Genomic DNA, 24,337 nt, shown 5'->3' on the forward strand with positions numbered 1-24,337 from the left:
AACTGTGTATTGCACATAATTATTGCTCAATGGGGCAATTTAACTGTTCATGAGATAGATAGTCTGAGGGAAAAAAACTGTTTCTGTGCCTGACGGTTCTGGTGCTCACAGCTGGTGCCTTTTTCCTCACTCTGGAAGTGTATAGTTCTTGAAGGTGGGGGCAACCAATAATCCTCTCATCAGTCTGAACTGTCTTCTGTAGTCTTCTGATGTCTGATTTCATAGCTGCACCAAACTAGACAATTATTGAAGTGCAGAGGACAGACTCAATGACTGCTGTGTAGAACAACAATTTAACAAGATTGGGTCTTGCTAAAAATATAATTGTTAAACTATGATTACTTTTTAAGATATAATAATTTTTCATTAGTGGTGTTCAGCATGCAAGGCAGAAACATTTACTACGTTAATATGGAAACGCCACTGTCAAAAACAATTTATGTGAACAGCATAGAGGTGTGATTAAGAAAAACAACTTTTTTTAACCAAAAAAGGCTAAATGTAATGGGCCACGAAACTTGCGCTATCCAAAACAGTGGTTTCTCTATGCGAGCCATCAGTCCAGCGAACAGACTATTTATTTGTTTTTTTTTTTAAATAGGTAAGCGAAGGACTTTCCACCAATAGTTACAAAAGTAGAAGGCCTGAAAGATAATGGTGACGAGTGGAAAAATGCTGAGTGTGGGCCCATTGGTCAGAGAAAGTAAACTTGAGAGATTAAGGGGCACAAAAGAGATAACTAAAAGGTATATAACTGAGAACTTAGAATTGTGTAGTCAGAACGGACAGCTGACCTTCTCAAGTTTGTTGGTGACACAATAAACTTCAACTTTGGCATCTGGAACCCTGGACTCTGAGAGTTTTCTTGCATCTTAGAGAGATTCTTCAAAGATTTTCCATGACAATAGCATGAATATTAATGCATCTCATAAGCTTTGAAGTGGAAAATAATAATTATATGAGCAAATTGTTGCATGGCACCAGCACAATTTTTTTCTTCCACTCATCATAATCTCTGAATTCAGACACTTACTTATTTTTTCTATACATGCACATAGATTTTTGTAAATATGCACATAGTTTTTTCTTTCTTTTTGTAAATATACACATAGTGGTTTGTTATGACTGAACGCTGTTTGAGAAAAAAGATAAGAAAGTTACTGTCGCTTCTAACTTTCTCTCTAAGTGATTGATAGATATAGGGAAGTAATAGGGTATTACAGTAAGCACAGAGAAGCAAACACATGTAAAGGGCGGACAGTAGTATGCGAATGCAAATGAGACGCGATGACGTCACTGATATGTTAATGAGTGCATGACGTCATCTAGTGACATTTAGCGACTTTTCGAGCAGGCTTTGGCTACATTCCATTGACAGAGCTCACCATTTCAGTCACAGTGCTCGTTCAAAGAGGGAGCAGTACTTTCCTGAGGTAATGACAGAAAAACAGCATGGAGTTATTCACAACAAGTAATGACAAACCTAGACATGATGTATTATAGGCTAATGGGCATGTTTGACAATTTTTACAGGTTTATTTAGCGATCTTTAATCTCTTATACCCTTATGAAAACTACCCATGGATTTACTGTAGTAATATTGTATTAACCAGAAATAGTAACCACGAATGTAGTAACCATGTTTTTTTTTTGTGTTTTTTTTTCAGTAACCAAGGTTTTTATACAATTAACCATGGTTTTACAACAGCATTACCGTAGTATCCACATGGTAACTTGTTTTTAGTAATAGTAATCATATAATAATATCTATGGCTAATTTGGTTAATTATTTTATGCTTAGGCCTATAAATATATATATATATAAAAATTAAGTAATCATTTAAGTTAATAATTGTATCCAAAGAATTCGTAAACATTCAATTAATTAGAGGTATTGGTATTGATATCGGCGATACTGACCAAAGTACTTGGCAGGGCTGGACTGGCATACCGATAAACTCAAATGAGTCGCCGCGATAGGCAGAAAAGGATATATATATATATATATATATATATATATATATATATATATATATATGTCTTATTTTACCAGCTTTTGAAGCAAGTAAATTGAAGTTGTGAACTTCATTTGAAGAGTGTCTTTTAAAGGGAGATTTTACCCCAAAATTTTTATTCTCTCATTATTTGCACATCCTCATGCCAGATATGTATGATTTTAGTTCTTCTGTTGAACGCAAAGATTTGTAGAAAAATATCTCAGCTCTGTTGATCTTATAATGCAAGTGAATTATGCCCAGAACTGTTAAGGTCAAAAAGCATATAATGGCAGCATAAAGGTAATCCATAAGAGTGGTTAAACCTATATCTTCACAGGCGATATGATAGGTGTGGATGAGAAACAGATAAATAAGTCATTTTTTTACTATAAATTCTCCTCCCTGCCCAGTAGGTGGCGATATGCATGAAGAATGTGAATTGCCAAAATACAAAAGAAGAAGAATGTGGAAATGAAAGTGGAGATTTATAGTAAAAAGGGACTTAAATATTGATCTGTTTCTCACCCACACCTATCATATTACTTCTGAAGACATGGATTTAACCAGAGATCTTCTATACAGACATAACAAACTCTGTGTTTTTAACATCTGAGAGAGCGTAGCGGTCAAAAAGCATGGTACGACAGTAAGTCACCATTTGCAGATACCATGGGGTGAGGCATAACTGATACCTACCTGTCAAACATTTGTCAGTGACTTTTCTTATAAAACAGCTATTTTGTGGTTGTAAACTCCACACATAGTTCATTCCAAAACGATTGTTTAGTGTGAAACATGTTGAAGATTAGTGGACAGGTGACCAGCTATTTCCTCACAAAAGCAGTTTATTCAGCAAAATGAAGCATCTCCTTCATAGGCATCCATTAAAAAAACAGCCTCTTGTCTCCTCACCAGTGTACTGCTCATATAGTGTCTATGGGAGTGCCTATTATGCTATTTCATGCTAAGCTTGTAGGCTCCTCTATGTATTCTGGGGTTCTGGATTGAACCACTGGAGTCTAATGGATTACTTTAATGCTGCCTTAATATGCTTTTGGGACCTTCAAAGTTCTGGCCACCATTCACTTGCATTGTATAGACCAACAGAGCTTCTTCTGAAAGTTTTTGTTGGTTTTCAGCAGAAAACAGAAAGTCATACACATCTGGGATGGCATGAGGGCGAGTAAATTGTGAGATGTTTTTTTTTTTTTTTTGAGTGAACTATCCCTTTAATAAGTAGAAATGGTATGTAGCGCCACCTGGTGGAGGTCAACGATAGCAAACAAACGAACATATTCCAGCTTGTTATGCAGGGTGTGTCTAGTCAAAGTCTTTATAGCAAGTCAGTCCACTGTCAGCCATCTTTAGAACGCTCTTGGGGGGGTTATATCCAGTCATGCCAGTGCAGCTCCTATCTACTTTAATGGAGAAAGACCAAAATCTCAAATACGGTTGGTCAAGATTACGATCAAAGTACATGTTTGAAATCAGCAATGAAATCGGACAATACTGGTATCATAAATTTGTGATTCTTTATCTCATATCTCAATTATCATTGATCTCAAACGCAATTTTCCCGGCTTGCTAATGCTCGTTCTAGAGTTGATTGATGGGTGATGTCTGTATCTTAACGGTGATTGGCTCTTTTAACCGTAAGGCGGGACTTTCTTTCTACATCCGTTGACCGTTGGGCGCTCACGTCTGATTGGTTGAGCGTTCCAATTTCTCCCATTTATTTGAAAAGAAGTGGCCCGTCTCTATTAAATATTCTCTGGTCTAGTTCGCCACACCTTGAGACTTATTACATTATTATTTTTTATTTTTTGGGGTGATACTATTATAAAGACAGAATTATATAAAAATAATTATATATATGTTTTATTTGGAGGCAATGTAGAAATGATTTCATTGGCACTAGATTAGTTAAACGTAAAAAGAAAATTTGGACCACAGCTGGTTTGTAGGCATTTCACCACTGCAAACGTCATCGACTGACTGTTAGCGTACATGAGCTGGGATGGGCTTGCTCTAAACTAGAAGGTGGATCAGCGTGTCAACTTATCGTGTTTTCATTTATACAGACTCCGTTTAAAGGATTCTCACATCTGATATCTCTTTCGCCAAGCTTCGACATCATATTATCAAGTTTTTTGGGATTTCAGACATCGCGTGGTAAGAATATTAATGTTATTTATCATGTTTGTTCTTGTTTGTTTGTTTGTTTTTCTGGAAGGGGAGTAAAGGCAAAATTCAGGAACCTGAATATGATCGTAATGAAACCGCTCTAGATTACTTTTAGTCTATATCAAGACTGTTGTTGTATATTCATAACTTTTTTTTTCATAATTTTTTAATGTCTATTTTTAAAGATGTTGTAATGGAGAAATCTGGAAGCAAGATATGATCACATTTTCCTAAAATGCCCTCTAGTGATGGGATGTTACAAGCTGGTAGTCTGTGGCTGTGTTTCAAAACTTAGTGAGCCAGGCATACCAGACATTAAATACACCTGTAATGCCCCCAAATGTGTTTAGATATTTTTTTTGTTTAACTTTGTCTATGTTGTCAGCTTAATCTTGCATTAACTATGGTTTCTGTTTTAATGCACAATGTATATGTAATATTATAGTCAATACATTGTGCCTGGTAAAACTTATTAAACAAACATGGAAAAGGTTTAATTTAAGCTATACACATGGAAAAGGTTTCATTTAAGCTATACAGAAAATTTGGTTGAACATGACTTATTACATAATAGGGCTGAAACGTTTAGTTGACGTTAAAAAATTGTCAACAAAAAAAAATGTAATTGTCGAATAGTCGTTTGATCTCATTTGACGTAACATGGGATCACATTAAACTCTAATGATGAGGCACGAGAGCAGCACTGCAGTTCGCGCCTGACCGAGGAGAGGAATAATTATACAGCTCACAGTCCAGATGCACTCTAAACTTTATAAACAACTTCAGGCGATGTACATCACAAAGTACAAGGGAATGATACAAAAATTCCAAATAAGTAAATGCAAAAGCACTCTTGTGCTCTCGTCTAAGTGGAGTCGGAGCTCTTTAATTGAAACACCCCGGTATCTTAAATGCAGGTTTAATGCGTTATAGCTTTTATTGAAGTTCAAATAATACGGAAGCAGGTCATGTAATTAACTACAAGCTCTGGCATTTCTCTTTGCCCGGGGGTGGGGGGATTGAAATTCCACTCGGCTGATACACTGATGTCGCGGGAACGCTCGTCCCCTCGAGCCCGCACTTGCTGCAGCCATCGGCGACGCCAGGTAATTTCTCCGGGGCTTCAGCCACGAATGTTTTGACTGGAGCCCCTGAATGTAATTTTAAATGTAGGCAGCACAAGTTTAGGTGCAGCTCAACAATAACAAAAATATTTAGCAATAAGTGTAAGTGTAAATTTGTGGAGAACTAGCCTACATCTTTATCATAATTGCCATAGACAGTGGATGACACCTGTCTCTCAATGTGGTTTATCCGGGTTTGTCTCGTCTGCATGGGGTGTGCTAGTCCACTTATGCTAGTAACCAGCAACTGACTGACTTGGATGTTCATATTAGAGTAAACTAATGTTACACCTAAATAAATTGTTTTACTGTTTAATGATAAATCAGGAAATTAGCAATTTTTGAGGTACACATTTAAATTTTCAACGAACAACACATGTAGGCCTACTTCAGTGTTTCCCATTAATTGACTAGACTCCCCCGCCACAGTCTCATTTGCCCCGCCACGATCTCATAATGAACCGAAACATTTTTACACTTCTCATCTAAAATATTTTTGCACTTCTCATTCTCATAATAACAAAATAAAAGGTTGTGTTTTGCGCTCTCTCGTGTGCCAGTCAGCTCCTTACCCGCTGCTGTAAACTCACATGCTCACACACACTCGCAGATATATGCACTGGAATATTCCTGGATCTGTCTATCGTTATTTGGTTGAGGAGGATGACAAATCTTTGAGGTAATTAACGTTAACATTAAATGTATTCGCTGCATTTATACATTACTCCACACACAATTTAGCATCATCAGTTTACAAGAGCAAAGAGATAATATTATTGCCGAAGTTACTTTCATGATGATTAACGTTATTGTTACTAGGTTAATTGGCATAACGTTACACTATTTATGGCTTCACTAGCTAGCTATCGTTAGCAGTCTGAGGTAACAATAAAAGATAAAAAGCTGAAACTGACATCCCTAGTTTTTACCCTGCTTTTCAAAATGAGCATACAAAAATATTTTAAGAGATTTCAAACCCCAGATGAGGAAGAGACATGGTGTCTAATTTAAATGAGCCCCTATGAGAGATTAGTTGGCACCACAGACTCTAGCTCTGAGAGAAAAGCCACAGGTGATACCCCAAACCACCTCAAGTCCTAGAAACGCCCCTGGCTGCAGCTAGATTATAACGCAATGGCTCGGGACTTATTGAATCATAATAAAAGTGTCACTGTGCATTTCTTATCATGAAGAAAATTGGCAATACACAGCTTTATTATTTTGAGTTTTTTTTTTTTTTGTGAGTTAAGGATTGATTGAAGTGAACAGAAAGGTGAGAGAGGGAAGTCTTCGCACATTAAACACTGCAACAATATACGTTTATGATTAGTTTTGGCTTGTTAAAACATTTGCCTTTGTTGATAAAAATATCTTAAACTAATTTAAAACAATGTACATTTTTTTTAGCAGCTATACTGCAGAAGAAAATATTGTTATCTGAGAATGTTGAATATAAGTATATTTTGTCTTTACTGCACTCGCAGAAGTATAACAAAAGTGAAAAAATACACTTGTATAAAAATACACTTATATTTAAGATGCATCCTCTTAAAGCAAGTCTAAATACCTTATGTTGCTTCTCAAGTGAATGTATCTTGTTTTAAGGATTTTTAGACAGTTTTAAATGGAAAACAAGACAAACACTTGATAACAGTAGTTTTTTTTCACAGTTAATTTTTTTACTGAATTAAACTTAATAAAAAGTATCCCCCGTTAGATTAATCGATTATCAAAATAATCATTAGTTGCAGCCCTATTACATACGTTTTCTCATGTATCAGGGTGGACTGGTGTTTTACCGAAATGCGACTCCCTGCCAGATTTTTACTCCTCACACCTTATCACTAAATCCCACACCTATCCCTAGTAATGCTTGCCTAATTTGTTGCCAAAGCCTTCTATTGGTATCTTTTAATGCAACTCATTGTTGTGATAAAAATTTGAGACATTTAAAAAGACAGTATGTGTGTGGTCAGGGAGTAGCATAGATGGACCATGTATCCGTGCACTTATCTGTTGTTTGCATCCAGATCTGTCAAACCCTACACTGCCAGATGGGTATTATAACTCAAGAAGTTTAGTGCTCTCTCCATAACTGTACTAGTGCCCATTTAATGCCAGTATTGTGAGAGAGTGTACAGGTACAGAGAACTAGAAAGCCCAGGCATGGTTAATTTTTGTAGGGGTGGATAAAGAACATATTTTGAAAGTTATACCGTTTTCTAGAGGTAATAGAAAACAAAGTTCTTGTGTAATCTTACCCACAAAAAAATTAGTAATCAGTTACTTGTAAATTAAAATGTAATTTAATAATAAGATTGGTTTAAAAAATGACCTAATGAACAAACTATCCTTTCTTTTTGGAAAAATAAAAGCAAAACATTTGAACTTTCCTGGAGCTTACGTGGAAGCCAATACTGCTAGCAATAGGGTAATTGGCATATACCGTGGCAAGAAAAAGTATGTGAACCCTTTGGAATGAGCTGATTGTTTGCATTAATTGGTCATAAAATCATGTTGCTTCCTCCACCGTACTTCACCGTTGATGTTTTCATGTTGGTATGCGATGCCCTTTTGTTGAAAACATTAGCATAGGGGGTTCACATATGTTTCCAAACACTGTGTGAATGTTTATATTATGTATTCCGTATGTACAAGAACAATACAATAATTTGTGTTTTAGATAAAACAGATTGTGTTTGTTCATTATTGTAACCTAGATAATCAACCCAAATTTATTCATAAATGCAGGTTATTCCAAAGGGTTCACATACCTTTTCTTGACACTTTATAAATGGGTATGATATTGATACAGATTTCCTGATTCAATTCCGATTCACAAGCTTTCGATTACAAGCTTTCCATTAGGCATTTATCACTACTTTCTCTTCCAATTCCAATATCTGAAATCTCATTATCAGCCAATACCGATCTGATGCCTGTGTTGTTGTTTTTTTTTTTGCATAATCTGTTTAATATCTTTACATTATTGTGTGGAACTAATTGGGGTATTCTTATATGTAAAGAAACACAAACCTCTAACTACACATTATTCAATATAAATGTATAGCTTATTAAGAAAAACTTTTTTTTTATTGTTCGTTGGTCTACTGGATAGTGTAGCAGCAAAATTAACAGTAATTCCAGTATGTGTTCAGTAGAAAAGAAGCTGCCCCCCAATACATTATTACTATTATTATTGACGTTCAGAATTTTAAATACATCAGTAATATCTCTCAATCATGCACCTTTAATTTTAAAACCCTCTGGCTTTCATTTAGACATTCTGAACTCTCAAGGAAGTCCTGTATGTGTCTGTTTGTAGGCAAGTTCACAATAGTTTAATTCGCTTATTCAAATTCTGGTATAATGCTCCTCTGGTGCCGTTTTAAATGCATATTATAAGTAAACTGAACTATTGAGCATCTTCATCTGAGATGTTGTTCGTGAGTAGTGCTCAAATATTGTGTGTCGCGTGAAGGCCAAATATAGCCGCATGCAAATGTGTCAACAGAGCAGCGCTATTCACTGACACGCTGGTGCTACGTGTGCATTTTATATATTTACTTATTAAACACAGCCTTTTGTGATTCACAGAGCTATCGCACATTTTAAAGTGGCTTTGAATAAAATGCACGAGTCATGTGAACTACTTTAATGGCGTTTTTGTGGTTATTTGCTCTTTTTAACAAACACTACTAATGCACAGTATCGGATTTGGATCGGGCTCGCCGGACCGATACCCGATCCATCTAAAAGCTTCAGTATCAAGCCTTTACCGATCCAGGTATCAGATCGGTGCCATCCCTACTTTTGATTCATATGAATATATTTCTGTTAAAATTTCAGTTTTGCTTAAATACACTGGAGGCCAAAAGTTTGGAATAATGTACAGATTTTGCTGTTTTGGAAGGAAATTGGTACTTTAATTCACCAAAGTGGCATTCAATTGATCACGAAGTATAGTCAGGACTAGAGATGCACCGATTGCAATTTTCTTGGCCGATTTCGATTTCCGATTTTATTTTTTTTTGCAAGTGTCACCTGCCGATACCGATTTTTTCCGATTTTCTTTTTAAGAACTATTATTGACCACATACAAACAAAATCTACCTTTCTTCAATGCTAAATTTTATTTTCATAATAAAATAAATTATTAAACATTACAATTTCCCCCAAACTGCACTAAGTTACAGGATCTTCTCTCACTTAAACAACTCTCAAAATAAAGTGCTCTGTGACTAGAAAGAGGTAGAAATAACAATTAACAATTTTCCAATATTTTTATAAATGGACCTTTTTCTCTTTATTACTCGTCTAACAAAACAATTCCAAAGATCTCAAAAACTGAAGTGTCCAATACGCTCAACTTACGTTAGATGTCCAAATATCAGTTGTAAAACTGAGCACTGCTTCGGGAACGGCTTGTAACTATATCTGTCAACACTCCCGTTTTGTTATTTCTCCCAAAAAAAACTCCCGTAATTTTGTATGGCCCAAACCACGTTATGTGAATAATTACATCAATATATTATTCCAAGGTGGTCCAGTTACCAGATCTTGAATGAAACGCATCCTACTCTCACAGTCGACACATCATAATTACAAATCATTTATGACCACAATCTGGCAACCAAAACCCATTTGCGCTGTTGATATCTGCGAAGGTAGTAGACGCGGGATGTTAAATCAAGCATCACTGGTAGATGGGAGAGGAAGACTCAGCTGGTGCTCCTGTGAAAAAAAAAATATATATATTGAATTGAATTTCATATCCCGAAGCCATACCGACAATGCCCACGCCTTTTGCAATGTGTGTCGCACTGATTTTAATATCGGACACGGTGGGAAAAATTACGTTACTCAGCACATTAAATCACAACGGCACAATTTGAATAGTATTTAGCCTGCCTCTGCCATCCAGCACCCCACTTCCCCTCTCCGGGATTTGTGTACCCAAATGTTGACAGATAACAGGCTGCGTGTGTGACATGACACGAGATTAAACAACTCGGGCAACGCGACGTCGGAAAGTACCTCCTACTCTGTATCGAGGAAATTTATCAGATTTCTGAAGCCTCTGTCCTCAACTATGGAGGTCATCCAGGGCTATGAATTCCATCATTTTCCTCGTAATTGCTTTGGTCTTTTCGCTGCTCATTCCAAGGAATGATAGGAGAGGCTGCTGACTTGTGGCTGGCCCTGGCTAGCTTTAGCCGCTTTCATTTTTTAGCTTCTTTTTTAAAATGGGCATTTTCAACTGGGTGATGGTGTTATAAATGTCTAATGCGGTTTGTTGATCCGAAAGTTATTGTGGTGGTTCCCCCAGGGTTTACTTTGGCCTTACAATTAAACACATTTGGAACTTGATGTATTCTTCACTCACAGTGAAGATCTTCCACACCAATTACATGTTTACATGCAGCTGTGACGTTATTGCCTGCGCCGCTGGCAACAAAACGGACCGGCTTGGAATCGGAAAGACGTGAGGCTGACCGGCCGGTCACCGGCCCGGGCCGAGCATGCGGAAATTCGGCTAATTCCGGTCCCTGGCCGGTCGATCGGTGCATCTCTAGTCAGGACATTACTGAAAGTCATTTATTTTTTTATCAAATCTAGACAGGCCCCATTTCCAGCAGCCATCACTCCAACACCTTATCCTCATGCTAAATTGCTAATTTGTTACTAGAAAATCACTTGCCATTATATCAAACACAGCTGAGAGATGACGCTTAACATTGTCTTTGTTTTTTGAGTTGCCACAGTATGCAATAGACTGGCATGTTTTAGGTCAAAAATGACAAAAAAAGAAAAAGCTTTCTCTAGAAACTCATCAGTCAATCATTGTTTTGAGGAATGAAGTCTATACAATGCTTGAAATTGCCAAAGAAACGAAGATTTCATACAAAGGTGTACACTACAGTACAAACACAAAGGACAACTGGCTCTAACAAGGACAGAAATGGATGTGGAAGGCCAGATGTACAACTAAACAAGAGGATAAGTACATCAGAGTCTCTAGTTTAAGAAATAAACGCCTCACATGTCCTCAGCTGATGGCTTCATTGAATTCTACACACTCATTTACATTTATGCATTTGGCAGACGCTTTTATCCAAAGCAATTTACAGTGCACTTATTACAGGGACAATCCCCCCGGAGCAACCTGGAGTTAAGTGCCTTGCTCAAGGGCCCAACAGTGGCATCTTGTTGGTGCTGGGGCTTGAACCCCCGACCTTCTGGTCAGTAACCCTGAGCCTCAACCACTGAGCCACCACTGCCACTCAACACCAGTTTCATGTACAACAGTAAAGAGAAGACTCAGGGGTACTGGCCTTATGGGAAGAATTGCAAAGAAAAAGAGACTTTGGGAACAGAAAAACAAAAAGAAATTGTTGGAGTGGGCAAAGAAACACAGACATTGGACATTAGATAATTGGAAAAGAGTGTTATGGATCTTACCCCCTTTGAGATTTTGTGGGATCAGCTAGACTGTAAGGTGCATGAGAAGTGCCTGACAAGACAGCCACATCTATGGCAAGTGCTACAGGAAGGAAGCGTGGGGTGAAATGTCACCCGAGTATCTGGACAAACCGACAGCTATAATGCCAAGAATCTGCATAGTTGTCAAGGCTGCACGTGGAGGATTTTTGGATGAGAACTCTTTGAAGAAGTTTAAGAAGTTCTGAAAAAAAAAAAAAAAGTGTCAAATTGTATTAGTAATTTTTCACGTTATTAATGTCCTGACTATACATTGTGATCAGTTGAATGCCAATTTGGGTAATAAAAGTACCAATTTCTTTCCATAAGAGCAAATCTGTACATTATTCCAAACTTTTGGCTGCCAGGGTGCCAAGAAATTATGTCCCAACTAATACTGTTAATTATATGGGGGACCTTCTAAATTCTATACATTAAGAAAATATAAATTTTACTAATTATATTTTATTACTTTTTCATCATTTAGATCACATTTTGGCTTTTAGAAAATGAGCAAATCCATGTATACAATCAATATTTTGTTTAATTGCATATTTGTTTGCTATTTACAAGTATTTAAATTGATTTTTTGAACATGTTCTAAAACCGGGACTGTCTTTAACAAACCCAGCATATCAGTAAAGAGCGTCCGTAGATGAGCTTATGTTAATGAGACCGGTTTCGAATGGCTTAATCTTATCTGTGCCATGCATGTTTATTTTTTTATAACTGACTGTAGAGAACAGAAAGGTTATTAAATGAGATATTATTCAATGACAACTTGTTCATGTGGATCTAGTCTTTCAACAAGCATTACACAAAACTACTTTTACTTTCAGAATGCAGTGAAAGGATCTCGCTGCTGAATACCCCACCACTATACTGAAAATTTACTGAGGAGCGAAATGTAAACATTTACCAGCCAGTTTCCAAATGTACATTTTAGTCGCCTAGCGCAAAAAAGGGTTGCTAATGCGAGTGGTTTTCTCTCATTGTAGTAAAGGGTTGCTCCAGGACTTTGGATGCACTTAGAGTAAGAACCTGTTTCCACCCGGTATTATGATGCATCTCGGGTGATCCGATTACATGTGGTCAGGTGAGACATATCACTGCTTACACCTGGTCACTTGAATGCTTCACTTGTGACCATTTGTGTTCAGATTTGGAGAAGAGAGTCTCTGTTTCACAACACTCATCATTCGCTATGCCAGCGTGTTACTGCATGATATTAAAGCGTAACAAATTCAGAAAAGGCATAGAAAGCGCAAAAAAGGGTGCGCTGTTTCTCCCAGATGTGGTTGAAATTTTATCTAAATACAAATGCAACGTCACGCAGAATAATTTGTTATATTGGTGTATTTCCTGTATTAAAGGAGCTTCATGTGTTCATGCTTGTCATCTGTGTTTATATCAGACACACTAAAGAAGATCAGTGACACTCCCGTGATTTGTGTATGTATCAGTTTATTTATTTTTTTGTATTTCCTTTTTAAAGCTGCTCGTAAACTGAAAAGTATAACTCTTGTTTAAGCGCAGCTGTTGATTGACAGGTGAGGGGAGGCGCTTCACTGCTGCCGGGACGCATAAAGGGCGGATTAGCATTTACGCCTGAAATGTGATCTGGTCACATGTGTTTTTGACCACATTTGTATGTGGTTTTTGTAATCAGATCACAAAATGGTTTAGACCTGTATTTATGGCTCGTCTGAAACGTATCTTAATACCAGGTGGAAATGATGTCTAAAAGATTGATCTTGGGATTTAAGGATTGATATAGAGATCATTCAAATGAAGATCACGATGCATCAAAAAATCTGTTTTTACCCACCCCTATATAAAACTCTATGACTACATAAAGCCTGTCACATTTTTATTGTTTCACATGTTATTATTCAGAAAAACAAGTGGTAAAAGTTTATTTTTTTTATATAAAATATGCTCTGTTGGTGTTCAGATATTGAACGCAAATACACATATACTGGTCTGATAAGCTTCAGAGTTTCTCGTACAACTTCACATTTTCTTTCCACAATAAAGATTATTCTCCTATGGCCAATAACACATTATGAGGTGAATAGATCAAAATGCAATCCTTTTGGTTTAACTTTTCTTGTTCAAAATCTGGTGAAATGCTCCTCCGGTGTTGTTGTTAGTTCATGTTATAAGTGTAAAATGGCATCTTGCAAATCAATCGAACATATACATTTTCTTGGTAAATGGCAGAAGCACTTGATCATTTACCTACTTATGAAATAATTCATTTGTGTACTGCTTGCCTGTCTAAACTGATTTGATTTGGTGCAAACAAAACATGTCAACATTGGTATTTTTTGCACTTTACTTATTTTCTTATCTGCTTAACAGGAATTGTTGAAGCAGCATGTCCAGGTCTGATTTCCCTCCGGGTTATGATGATTCCCGGCTGCTCTCTAACCCTCAGCCTGGGGGTTATCCCTCTTCTGCCCCTCCATATGGCTTCAATTCATACGGGGGACAACCGCCTTACGCACAGCCCAATAACCAGTACCCAGGACAACCAGGAGGATACCCCCCTCCAATTATAGCACCCATCCCTATCCCCATCATTCCATCGGGCTCAAGTAAGATAACTACTGTTATTTAGTTTTTTTACATGTCAGTTTTATTTTGCAGCATGTGACAGCAAATTTAGTTTCATGCCCTCACAATGGTTCATGACTTAATTGATCCATTTTCAGGAAATTGTATTTCTGCAGGTCATATACATGCCATTGGATTGCATTTAAACTGAAGTCATCATAGTTTTTCATAATGTAGTACAGACAGTATATTTGTGACCAGATTAATGTTGTTTGGCCTGTGATATAGTGATTTATTACACAACAGTATATATTATATTTGATTCTGATCCCTTATCTTTTACATTGGTAAAAGGCAGAATTTGAATAACTTCAATCAACTCATCATATCACAATGGCACTTCAGGAAAGGTTTTCACTGAAAGCATAATTGTTACAGGTGACCATGAAGAATTTTCCACAGCAGGATGGGACAGTACTAGTGTCAGACACAGTTTTATACGTAAAGTAAGGAACAACTCTAATCTGCATCATCTTTCATCAGAGTTTCATAATTTTGCTAAATTGCCCTATTTCAGGTTAGTGACTATTGTATGTTTCTAAACAGATGAGTTTATAAGAATGAAGCTGTCCTGTCTTACAGGTTTACCTCATCCTTGCTGCCCAGCTCCTCCTCACAGTCAGCATTGTGGCTATTTTCACATTTGTGTGAGTTTTTTTGTGTTCTGAATGTGGTTACTTTAATCTAATTTGTTTTCAGTGAAAATAAAGGTAAAAGATATGCATGCGCAAGCAGACTTACGATAAACTAATCCGATATTTTGTGTTTTATTTATACAGGGAACCTGTAGCACTGTTTGTGAAAAAAAACCCAGCCATCTACTGGACCTCATAGTAAGAATTCTTTCACCTTGTAAAACAATCCATGTTTCACAATAGGGCTGAGAAATTAAATAAAAAATTTTCACTGAAATATTGCAGAAATTCAAATTAGATTTTCGAATAATTAGATTTTTAAAGACATTATTTCATAGGGCTGGGTATTGATACAGATTTCCCGATTCGATTCCAATCTTGATTTGATTCGATATCGATTCATATGGTTACATTTCTGTTACAATGTCCACTTTGCTTGCATATTAAAGAAATTCTCTGTCATCTAATTATCTTAATTATAAAGGAACCTTCTAGGCAACACTTCTAGATACAAATAGAAAATATTCCATCGGGCTCAAGTAAGATAACTACTGTTATTTAGTTTTTTTACATGTCAGTTTTATTTTGCAGCATGTGACAGCAAATTTAGTTTCATGCCCTCACAATGGTTCATGACTTAATTGATCCATTTTCAGGAAATTGTGATTATGATGAGTTGATTGAAGTTATTCAAATTGAAGTTATTCAAATTTTACCTCCAATTTTTGTTTTCATTAGTTTGGTCACATTTGCGCTTTTAAAAGATTACATATTCAGTCTTTTCAGTCAATGAATGTCTTGAAATTGCATATATTATGTTGCAAATTTATATTTGTTCCATTTTTATTGTTTACTTTTGCAATTTGTACTATTTACAAGTATTTACATTGATACGTAGAACACATGCTAAATCAATACTGTCTCTAAGACAAGCGCATATAACAAAAGAAGCAGTGCGTGGAATCTTTAGCGCATCCAGGTGTGATTTAAAATTAAATGTTTCTTTTTTTGTTGTTTTTAATAAACAACTGGCTATAAAAAACAGAAAAGTTATTAAAAAAAGACATTATTCAATGACATATGGATCCATGCCATGGATCTCGTCTTTGAACACACACAACGAGTTAAACCAAACTTTTACTCCCAACATGCAGTGAAAGGACCTTTGTGCTAATAACTTCTCCACTAAACTACTCAATCACTGGTGAGTGAAATCTGAACATTTGCTAGCCAGTGGCTAATCATAGAATTTGGTTGCACATTCGAGTGATTTACTTGCCTTATGAAAATTATGAAGTTAAGAATCAATATCGAGATCGTTAAAAAAAGATCGCGATGCATTGGAGAATTTTTATTTTTACCTATCGTTGTCATTTCAGTTATGGGAAAAATTCTACAAGACATCTGATTTTTATATCGATGTTGTCTCCCTACATCCACAAGAGGGCTCTATAAACCAATCAGCACCTTGTTGTAGTGATTGCTAATTGCGAAGAAAATATCTGTCTGTTAACATGTGCGTGAAATGATAACGTCAAAAGATTTATCTGGTTCATATTCTCAAATATTAAGTAAAAATGCAAAATGAGAAAAACGCTTCAAGAGACTGTTCTGTTAACGTGGTGTTGCACAGTAGCCTATACCAGTGCCATAGTACTACCACAGACTCGAGCTTCATAAAACCAATAGTACCACAGTGTTATTCATTAAATATAGTTGCACGTACGTACCTGATGCATATGCAGCGAGACGCTGATTAGAGAGTAAGGCATAGTCAAGACACAACAGCAAAATACCTTTACCTCTGGGCTCCATTCACTGTGAACGTGTCCATCTTTTTCTACGTAAGCATGCACATGGACGTCTTTGACCATTGTCATAACTTGCTGGGGGTTTTTCTTCAGCGTTTCGTGCTGTAACAATGCATTGTTTAGACACCATGTCAATTTAAATGGAAATTGTACCTGCAAAATGCATCTCAAAACATCTGCGTTATGCTTTATTCATTGCACTGCATCTGTTTTAGCTCAAGAATGTACATCATTATACATGCTTGGCACAACACCTAAAATTCGAATGCGCATTTTTATCTTGAATGTGAAGAATATTTAAATTTAGATTTAAAAAAAAATGATAGCTGTATTTTAGTACAATTGATGAAAACATCCTTTTAAAATGGGTCATCATAAAAGGAATAAAAATGTCCTTAAGAGATTTCCTTTTGAGCTTAATTTACTATGAAAATATTCTGTAACTTTCAGGACTCAAAAGTTCCTCACTAAATAGAGTCCAAAGAGAGAATTGAAAAGAATTGATTAATTGAATATAAGCTGCTAAAAAAAAGATTTGTTCTGAATGTAAGCAACTCTGACATCACACAGATTAACACATCAACAGATGACCTGCCCTGTTGGATACGTTTTTTTTTTTTTACATTCAGCCATGTGCATCTTTGAGGGTGCATTGCATCTCGTGAAGTTTTTTTTAGCCTTCCGCCTTAAGCGTTGCATTTTTAAGATGACATGTTAATAAGCTAAAGACATTCCAGCTCTTTTAAGTGTTTTGAGACCCCTGCATTCTATTTAATTCTGTTGCACTCAGTTAGGCTCTTTCTGAACACAACAACACCCCCTATGAAACGTGGCAAAAACCAGCCTAATTATACAGGGGTTCCTGTAGACCGATTAGTCGATGTAGTTGTGGATACCACTAATAAAAAATTATGGTAAGACTTCTTTAATGATCATTAGAACAATGTTAATGAATTCGTTTTTTTGTTTTTTCCAGTGCTGTTTACTTTGTGACGCACATCGTTCTGGTTTGCTGTCAGGGACCCAGGTGAGATGAATGCCGCCTCATGGGAGCTCTAATAAAAAGAACAGATGGTGATGTTTTGTACCACTCTGAATAATGTCACACAATGGCACAGAATTCCTTCAACTGATTTGTAGTTAATACGGTATAGTCTTGTTATCATTCTAAACAAAATTTTTTTATGTGAATCAATAAAGCCCTTGCTCTTTTCCACATTTTTAGGAGGCGTTTCCCATGGAACATGATTCTGTTGCTCATTTTTGTGAGTTGGATGATCTGAGTCACTCTCTAGGAATTAAGATATGCTTATTAGTCCTCAAGCTGAATTTTATATGTATTACTATAAAGACGCTTGACTCTTTTCACATATAATGCATTCAGAAAGTTAAAAGAACCCTTCAGTATTTTCACATTTTGCTATGCTGCAGCCTTATGCAAAATATTTTTTTCTCACATCAATTTACACTCAATGCCTTTAATGAAAAAGCAGAAACAGATTTTTTTTATAACTTTTGCAAATTTATTAAAAATAAAAAACTGAAATATCACATTGACATAAGTATTCAGACTCTTAACTTCGTTTCGTTGAAGCACATTTGGCTGTGATTACAGCATGAATTCCTATGTTTGGGGATTTTCTGCCATTTTTCTCTGCAGATCCTCTCAAGCTCTGTCAGACTGGATGGGGACCGTCGGTGGACCGCCATTTTCAGGTCTCTCCAGAGATGTTTGATTGGGTTCTTGTCCGGGCTCTGGCTGGGCCACTCATGGACATTAACAGTTGTCCCTAAGTCACTCTTGCGTTGTCTTGGCTGTGTGCTTGGGGTCATTGTTCTGTTAGATGGTGAACCTTCGGCCCAGTCTGAGGTCCTGAGTGCTCTCTACCAGGTTTTCATTATGGATATCTCTATTTTTCTGCGTTCAGCTTTCCTTCAACCCTGACGAGTCCCCCAGTCCCTGCTGTTAAAAAAAACCCCACAGCATGATTCTATCACCACCATGCTTCACCGTTGGGATGGTATTTTGCAGGTGATAAGTGGTGTCTGGTTTCCTCCAGACATGATGCTTTGAATTGAGGCCAAATCTTTGTTTCATCAGACCAGAGAATCTAGTTTCTCACAGTCCATTAGGTGCTTTTTTTGCAAATTCCAAATGGGTTTTCACGTGTCTTGCACTGAGGAAAGGCTTCTGTCTGGCCACTCTGCCATAAAGTCCAGATCAGTGGAGTGTTGCATTGATGGCTGTACTTCTGAAAGTTTCTCCCATCTCCACACATGATCTCTGGAGCTCAAACAGAGTGACCATCGGGTTCTTGATCACCTCTCTTACCAAGGTCCTTCTTCCCCGATTGCTCAGTTTGGCTGGGTAGCCAGCACTAGGAAGAGTCCTAGTTGTTCCCGACTTCCATTTTAGAATTTTGGAGGCTGGGCCTGGGAAGCTCTGCAAGAATTGATGCTGACTACCACCCCTGGAGTCACAAGTTCAAATCCAATGTGTGCTGAATGACTCCCAGCCAGGTCTCCTAAGCAACCAAATTGGCCCTGTTGCTAGGGAGGGTAGAGTCACATGGGCTAACCTCCTCGTGGTCACGAATAGTGGTTCTCGCTCTCAATGGGGCACATGGTAAGTTGTGCTTTGATCACGGAGGGTAGCATGAGCCTCCACATGCTGGGAGTCTCTGCAGTGTCATGCACAACGAGCCACATGATAAAATGTGCGGATTGACAGTCTCAAAAGTGGAGGCAACTGTGGCTTGTCCTCTGCCCTCCAGATTGATTTGAGTAACCACGCCACCATGAGGACCTTCTAAGTACTGAGAATTCGGCATTCCAAATTGGGAGAAAAGGGAATAATAATAATAAAAAAGAATTATAGAGGCCACTCTCTTTGGAACCTTCAATGCAACCAAAATTGTTTGTAGCTTTCCCCAGATCGGTGCCTTGACACAATCCTGTCTCTGAACTCTGCAGGCAGTTCCTTTGACCTCATGGCTTGGTATTTGCTCTGATATGCATTTTCAGCTGTGAGACTATATATAGACAGGTGTGTGTGCCTTTCCAAATCATGTCCAGGTTTGTGCCTTTCCAAATCATGTCCAGTCGAATGAATTTGCCACAGGTGGACTCATTAAAGTGTAGAAACATCTCAAAGATGATCAAGAGAAATGGGATGCACCTGAGCTAAATTTCGATATTTGTCATTGCAAAGTGTCTGAATACTCATGTCAGTGTGGTTCATTTCAGTTTTTTTTTTTATAAATCTGGTTTTCGCTTTGTCATTATGGGGTATGGAGTGTAGATTGCTATGAAAAAATAAATATAAAGCATTTTAGCATAAGGCTGCAACATAACAAAATGTGAAAAAATGAAGGGGTCTGAATACTTTATGAATTCTCAGTATATGAATAATTTGTCTATTGTTGTTTTGTGTTTTAGACATTGGCCATGTCTTACATGACAGGCACTATGGCAAGGTGAGGCAGCTATTGCATGTTTTACTACATATCGGTAATGGGATTTGATACAATGGGTGGGGAATGGAAAAATAGCATGACTCATGAATGTTAACCCTGTGTTTATCTTTCATCATTTTCCTTTCACCATAGTTTGTAAGCCATGTAATGATCAAATGGTGTAGCTCCCGACCCTTTCATTCTGTAGTATGACTGCTGTTTTTCATGATATTTACTTATTATTATTATTATTATTATTATTATTTGTACTATTTTTTTTTTATAGTTCACTCAAAAATAGAAATTGTCTATTTATTCATTCACCCTCAAGTTGTTCCAAATCTATATGCTCTCATTTTTGGAACACAAAATGAGAATTTTGAAGAATCCTCTCATAGCTTCCAAACATCATGACATTTGATCACAAGACATGCAAGAATCAAGTACGTTTGATGTACTGATCTCCAACTTTGGTCATAGCCTAGATTTTTTAACTGAATAATGATTTGCATGAATGATAGGATTTGAGAGAGAATAATGACTTGCGTTTTGGTATGGCCTCAGAAGACTTTGAATATGTTAGAAAATTTGGATTGTGCATAGATTACTTTATAGTCAATAGTCACTATAAATTGTTTTATGGAATAGAGCCAAGTAGATATTCCTTAACTGAAAAAATAACAGCATACAGGTTGGTAAAATATAATTTTTGGAGGAACTATGCATTTAATGAAGTTTGGTGTTTCTAGTTATCACAGCACTAAGGCAGTGTTCCTGGCCCTGGGCATCACTGTAATCGTGTGCATTGCTGTGACCGTTTTCTGCTTCCAGACTAAGGTAGGGTGCACACTTTGCCTAATATGTATACCTAAATTTAACTTCAACCTCAACACTTTGCAAAAGCATGTGTGTGATTTACAAATTTTTTTCCTGTCCTTCTAATAGGTGGATTTCACCAAATGGACTGGTTTTTTCAGTGTGCTCGGAATTGTGGTGTTTGTAACTGGTATCATCACTGCTATCGTGCTGTCATTCAAATACGTAAGCATGACTTTCCAACTTGTAATTAAAGCATAGATATTCATATTTGATCATTTAACCCTTTAATCTCAGATTGGCTTAAATATTAATGACTACATTCTTGTCAACACAAAATAGGTATCGTTTTAAAGATTAGAAGCTGTTCTTTACAATGCATGTAGGCATTATCACAAAAAATGAAGAAGTGCTTTGAAATTTGCAGAAAATTAGTTCTGTTTTGATAATTTTGCACTGTACATACTGTAATCTGTAAAAACTTCAAATCAGACTGATCAAATAGCCATGTGTCATAGGTCGTTGGAAAGCTGTCAAAGAGTAAAATACAACCACTAACTCTGTTTTACTCACAGAATTTTTTTTAGCGAGTAATAGCCAAGTACATGTCTTTGACATATAATGGCATTGAAAAGTATTTGGATGCTTAAGCTGAATGTAAAATGCAAGAATTCCTTTGCATTTGAAAACAAAACATCAAACCAAGTTGCATTTGTTGTAAAGAAAGATAACATAAGCACACTTTTTAAGCCAAACATTTAACAAAAAGAAGCTTGTTACATTTTAAATGTGAAAATAACAGACATAAGGCTTAAAATTAAGAAAACATTTATTTGGCTTTATTAAAGATTACAAGTTCAAGTGTTTTAGATTTTAGTTTGCAATCCTTTTGTTCATAGAACTTCTTGACATCTGGTCATAGAATCAACAAGTTTCTGTAACTGCTGTGGTGAAAGTTTCCTCCAGGTTTCAGCCACCAAAGCTTTCAGTTCATCCACACTAGTACATCGATGACCTGACATTTTCTTCTCCATTGCATCCCATAGCTGTTCTATAGGGTTTAGGTCAGTGCTCTGGGAGGGCCATTCTAGGACCTTAATTTTTGTTTTGCAGAATATTATTTTAATTGGTGGCTGGTATGCTTTGGATTGTTATCCTGTTGAAAGATCCACTTCTGTGTCTTAAATAATTTCTTCACTGATTTCTGCAAATTTGCATCCAGAAATGATGTGTACACTTCAAAGTTCTTAATTCCATAAATGAACAAAAGCTCACCAACTCCACTGTCAGAGAAACAGCCCCAGACTTTTTACATGTCCACATCCGTGCTTTAAGGTGCCATTAATGCATTTTGTCTAGATTCTTCCTCTGTCCACACACATCTATCAAATCCATGCAGGTTAAATTTGGACTCCTCTGAAAGAAGACAGTAATCCAAAAGCTGCGGTCTTTCTGAGCATGTTCTTCTGCCAATTTTATCCTGGCTTTCTTATTCTTTAAGCTTATGAATATTTTATTTTTTTCTGCATTACTCTCCCTCTGTAACCATAGTCAGTGTTCCTGTTTCTAATGGTCTGCAACTAAGTTGTATCTGGTAATTCTCATTGATGTGTGAGGCAATCCTTGCAGCAGTTTCTTGCCTGTTTCTCTTGATTTTACTCACAATTATCCTATCCAGTCTTCTGGTTGTCTTTCTGGGTTTGCCTGTGCGCTTTCTGTTCTCGTTCATAAGTTACAATACATTACAATATACCCAACTGTGGAGGATGGAAGATTTAATTTTTGTTTGTGTTTTGATGATCTGGGGAGAGCACCTATGAAGAAAATGTCATACTGATGTTCAAGTGTGGTCTCTGAAACCTAGAGGAAACTTGTTGATTCTATGCCCAGACATTGTCAAGAAGTTCTGCAGAAGAAAAGATTGCAAACCAAAAAAATAAACTTTTAGTCATTAATGAACAAGTATCAAGTTTCCAAATAATTCTGTCTTAATTTTAAGCCATATATCTGTTTTATAATTCAAAACATAACAAGCATTTTTTTATAAATATTTTGATTTGAAAGTGTGCCAATGTCATCTTTCTTTAGAATAAATGCAAATTTGTTGGATTTTTTTTGTTTTCAAATACAAAGGAATTCATGCATTTTACGTTCAGTTTAAGTGTCGAAATACGTTTGTGGCCACTGTACGTTACATGTAAACACATATTGCTTGTATGCTGCGTTTTTCACTTTATAACTTAACGAAAAATAAACAGAACATAAAACATTACTCTGAGGTGGCGATTATCTGTAAAACGACCCCACACACAACATAATCTGATGCATAGATCAGTAGATCATTCACTCAAAGCACAATGTGCACAAAGCATAATGTGCTATCTGGTTAAAAACATGGTTATCTTTCCTGGATCAGATGACTTCATTGGAAATGTAGTAAGTTGTCCAGCATCATGGAATGCTAAACCAATGGTATCAAGATTCAGATCAAAGCAACCAGAGGTGGAAGTCATCCAAATATGGGCAGAGAGACCCATTCACACTAATTGTATCGTATTTTGTGATTTTTTCAATAGTTTCTTAGGCTGAGAGTTGCATAATTTATCAATCTATATAATTAAAAAATTTAGGACATTTATTTTTTTTTATAAATGATCCCAAACAATTGACACTCATTGGATTTCTTGTAAAGTTAGAAGCCTTTAATTTTGGCATGCCACTGAAATGAGAAATCTTTAAAAACAAGTGTTATTTATAATAATCTCCTGTTATTTCAGGTCCCGTGGCTTCACATGCTGTATGCAGCTATAGGAGCCATTGCATTCACTCTGGTATGTGTAGGAGCTCTATCAAACTGAATTACATTAAACATTTCTCTTTGATTCATGGTGGGCACAACTTTAATTTTTCTCCATTCTAAAACCACTTCTGGTTGCATGTTTTCTTATTATTAGTTTCTGGCTTATCACACCCAGCTGATCATTGGGAAGGGGAAGCACTCCATCGGCCCTGAGGAGTACGTGTTTGCTGCTCTCTCCCTTTATATTGATATTGTCCAGATCTTCATCTTGCTCCTGCAAATTATTGGATTTTCTGAGAGATAGAAACTTCAAGCTGGCCAACAGACCTTTTCAGCCTGTCTAAATGATTTTCATATTAAGGCACTGCCTAGTCCAGTACCAACGAGCATGTACTAGAATACACTACTGTTTAAAT

The 24,337-nt window shown here is 36.7% G+C and overlaps 1 protein-coding gene across 2 annotated transcripts; it reads left to right on the forward strand.

The window, feature by feature from the left end:
* The first annotated feature begins 1,383 nt into the window (after positions 1–1,383).
* On the forward strand, positions 1,384–24,230 carry tmbim1a (transmembrane BAX inhibitor motif containing 1a). 2 transcript variants are annotated; one of them, XM_052131032.1, is made up of 12 exons: positions 1,384–1,433; positions 14,150–14,385; positions 14,783–14,850; positions 14,987–15,051; positions 15,184–15,237; positions 17,827–17,877; positions 18,076–18,115; positions 20,289–20,326; positions 21,055–21,142; positions 21,251–21,346; positions 23,899–23,952; positions 24,076–24,230. In XM_052131032.1, exons 2-12 carry the CDS (start codon positions 14,166–14,168, stop codon positions 24,223–24,225), a joined length of 924 nt encoding a protein of 307 aa, XP_051986992.1. In that variant the 5' UTR covers positions 1,384–1,433; positions 14,150–14,165; the 3' UTR covers positions 24,226–24,230. The 2 variants fall into 2 exon arrangements, with proteins under 2 accessions (XP_051986992.1, XP_051986991.1); XM_052131031.1 differs by lacking the exon at positions 1,384–1,433 and adding an exon at positions 3,984–4,169.
* Positions 24,231–24,337: the final 107 nt, after the last annotated feature.

The sequence above is a fragment of the Xyrauchen texanus genome, chromosome 7 (assembly GCF_025860055.1).
Source record: "Xyrauchen texanus isolate HMW12.3.18 chromosome 7, RBS_HiC_50CHRs, whole genome shotgun sequence".
NCBI lineage: Eukaryota > Metazoa > Chordata > Actinopteri > Cypriniformes > Catostomidae > Xyrauchen > Xyrauchen texanus.

What these genes read in the sequence shown, in the direction of transcription:
- tmbim1a (XM_052131032.1), top strand. Translation starts at nt 14,166, where the DNA reads ATGTCCAGGTCTGATTTCCCTCCGGGTTATGATGATTCCCGGCTGCTC. An exon ending in GCCATCTACTGGACCTCATA is followed by an intron (nt 15,238 to 17,826) that starts GTAAGAATTCTT and finishes TGTTTTTTCCAG; the next exon opens with TGCTGTTTACTTTGTGACGC. An exon ending in TGATTCTGTTGCTCATTTTT is followed by an intron (nt 18,116 to 20,288) that starts GTGAGTTGGATG and finishes TTTGTGTTTTAG; the next exon opens with ACATTGGCCATGTCTTACAT.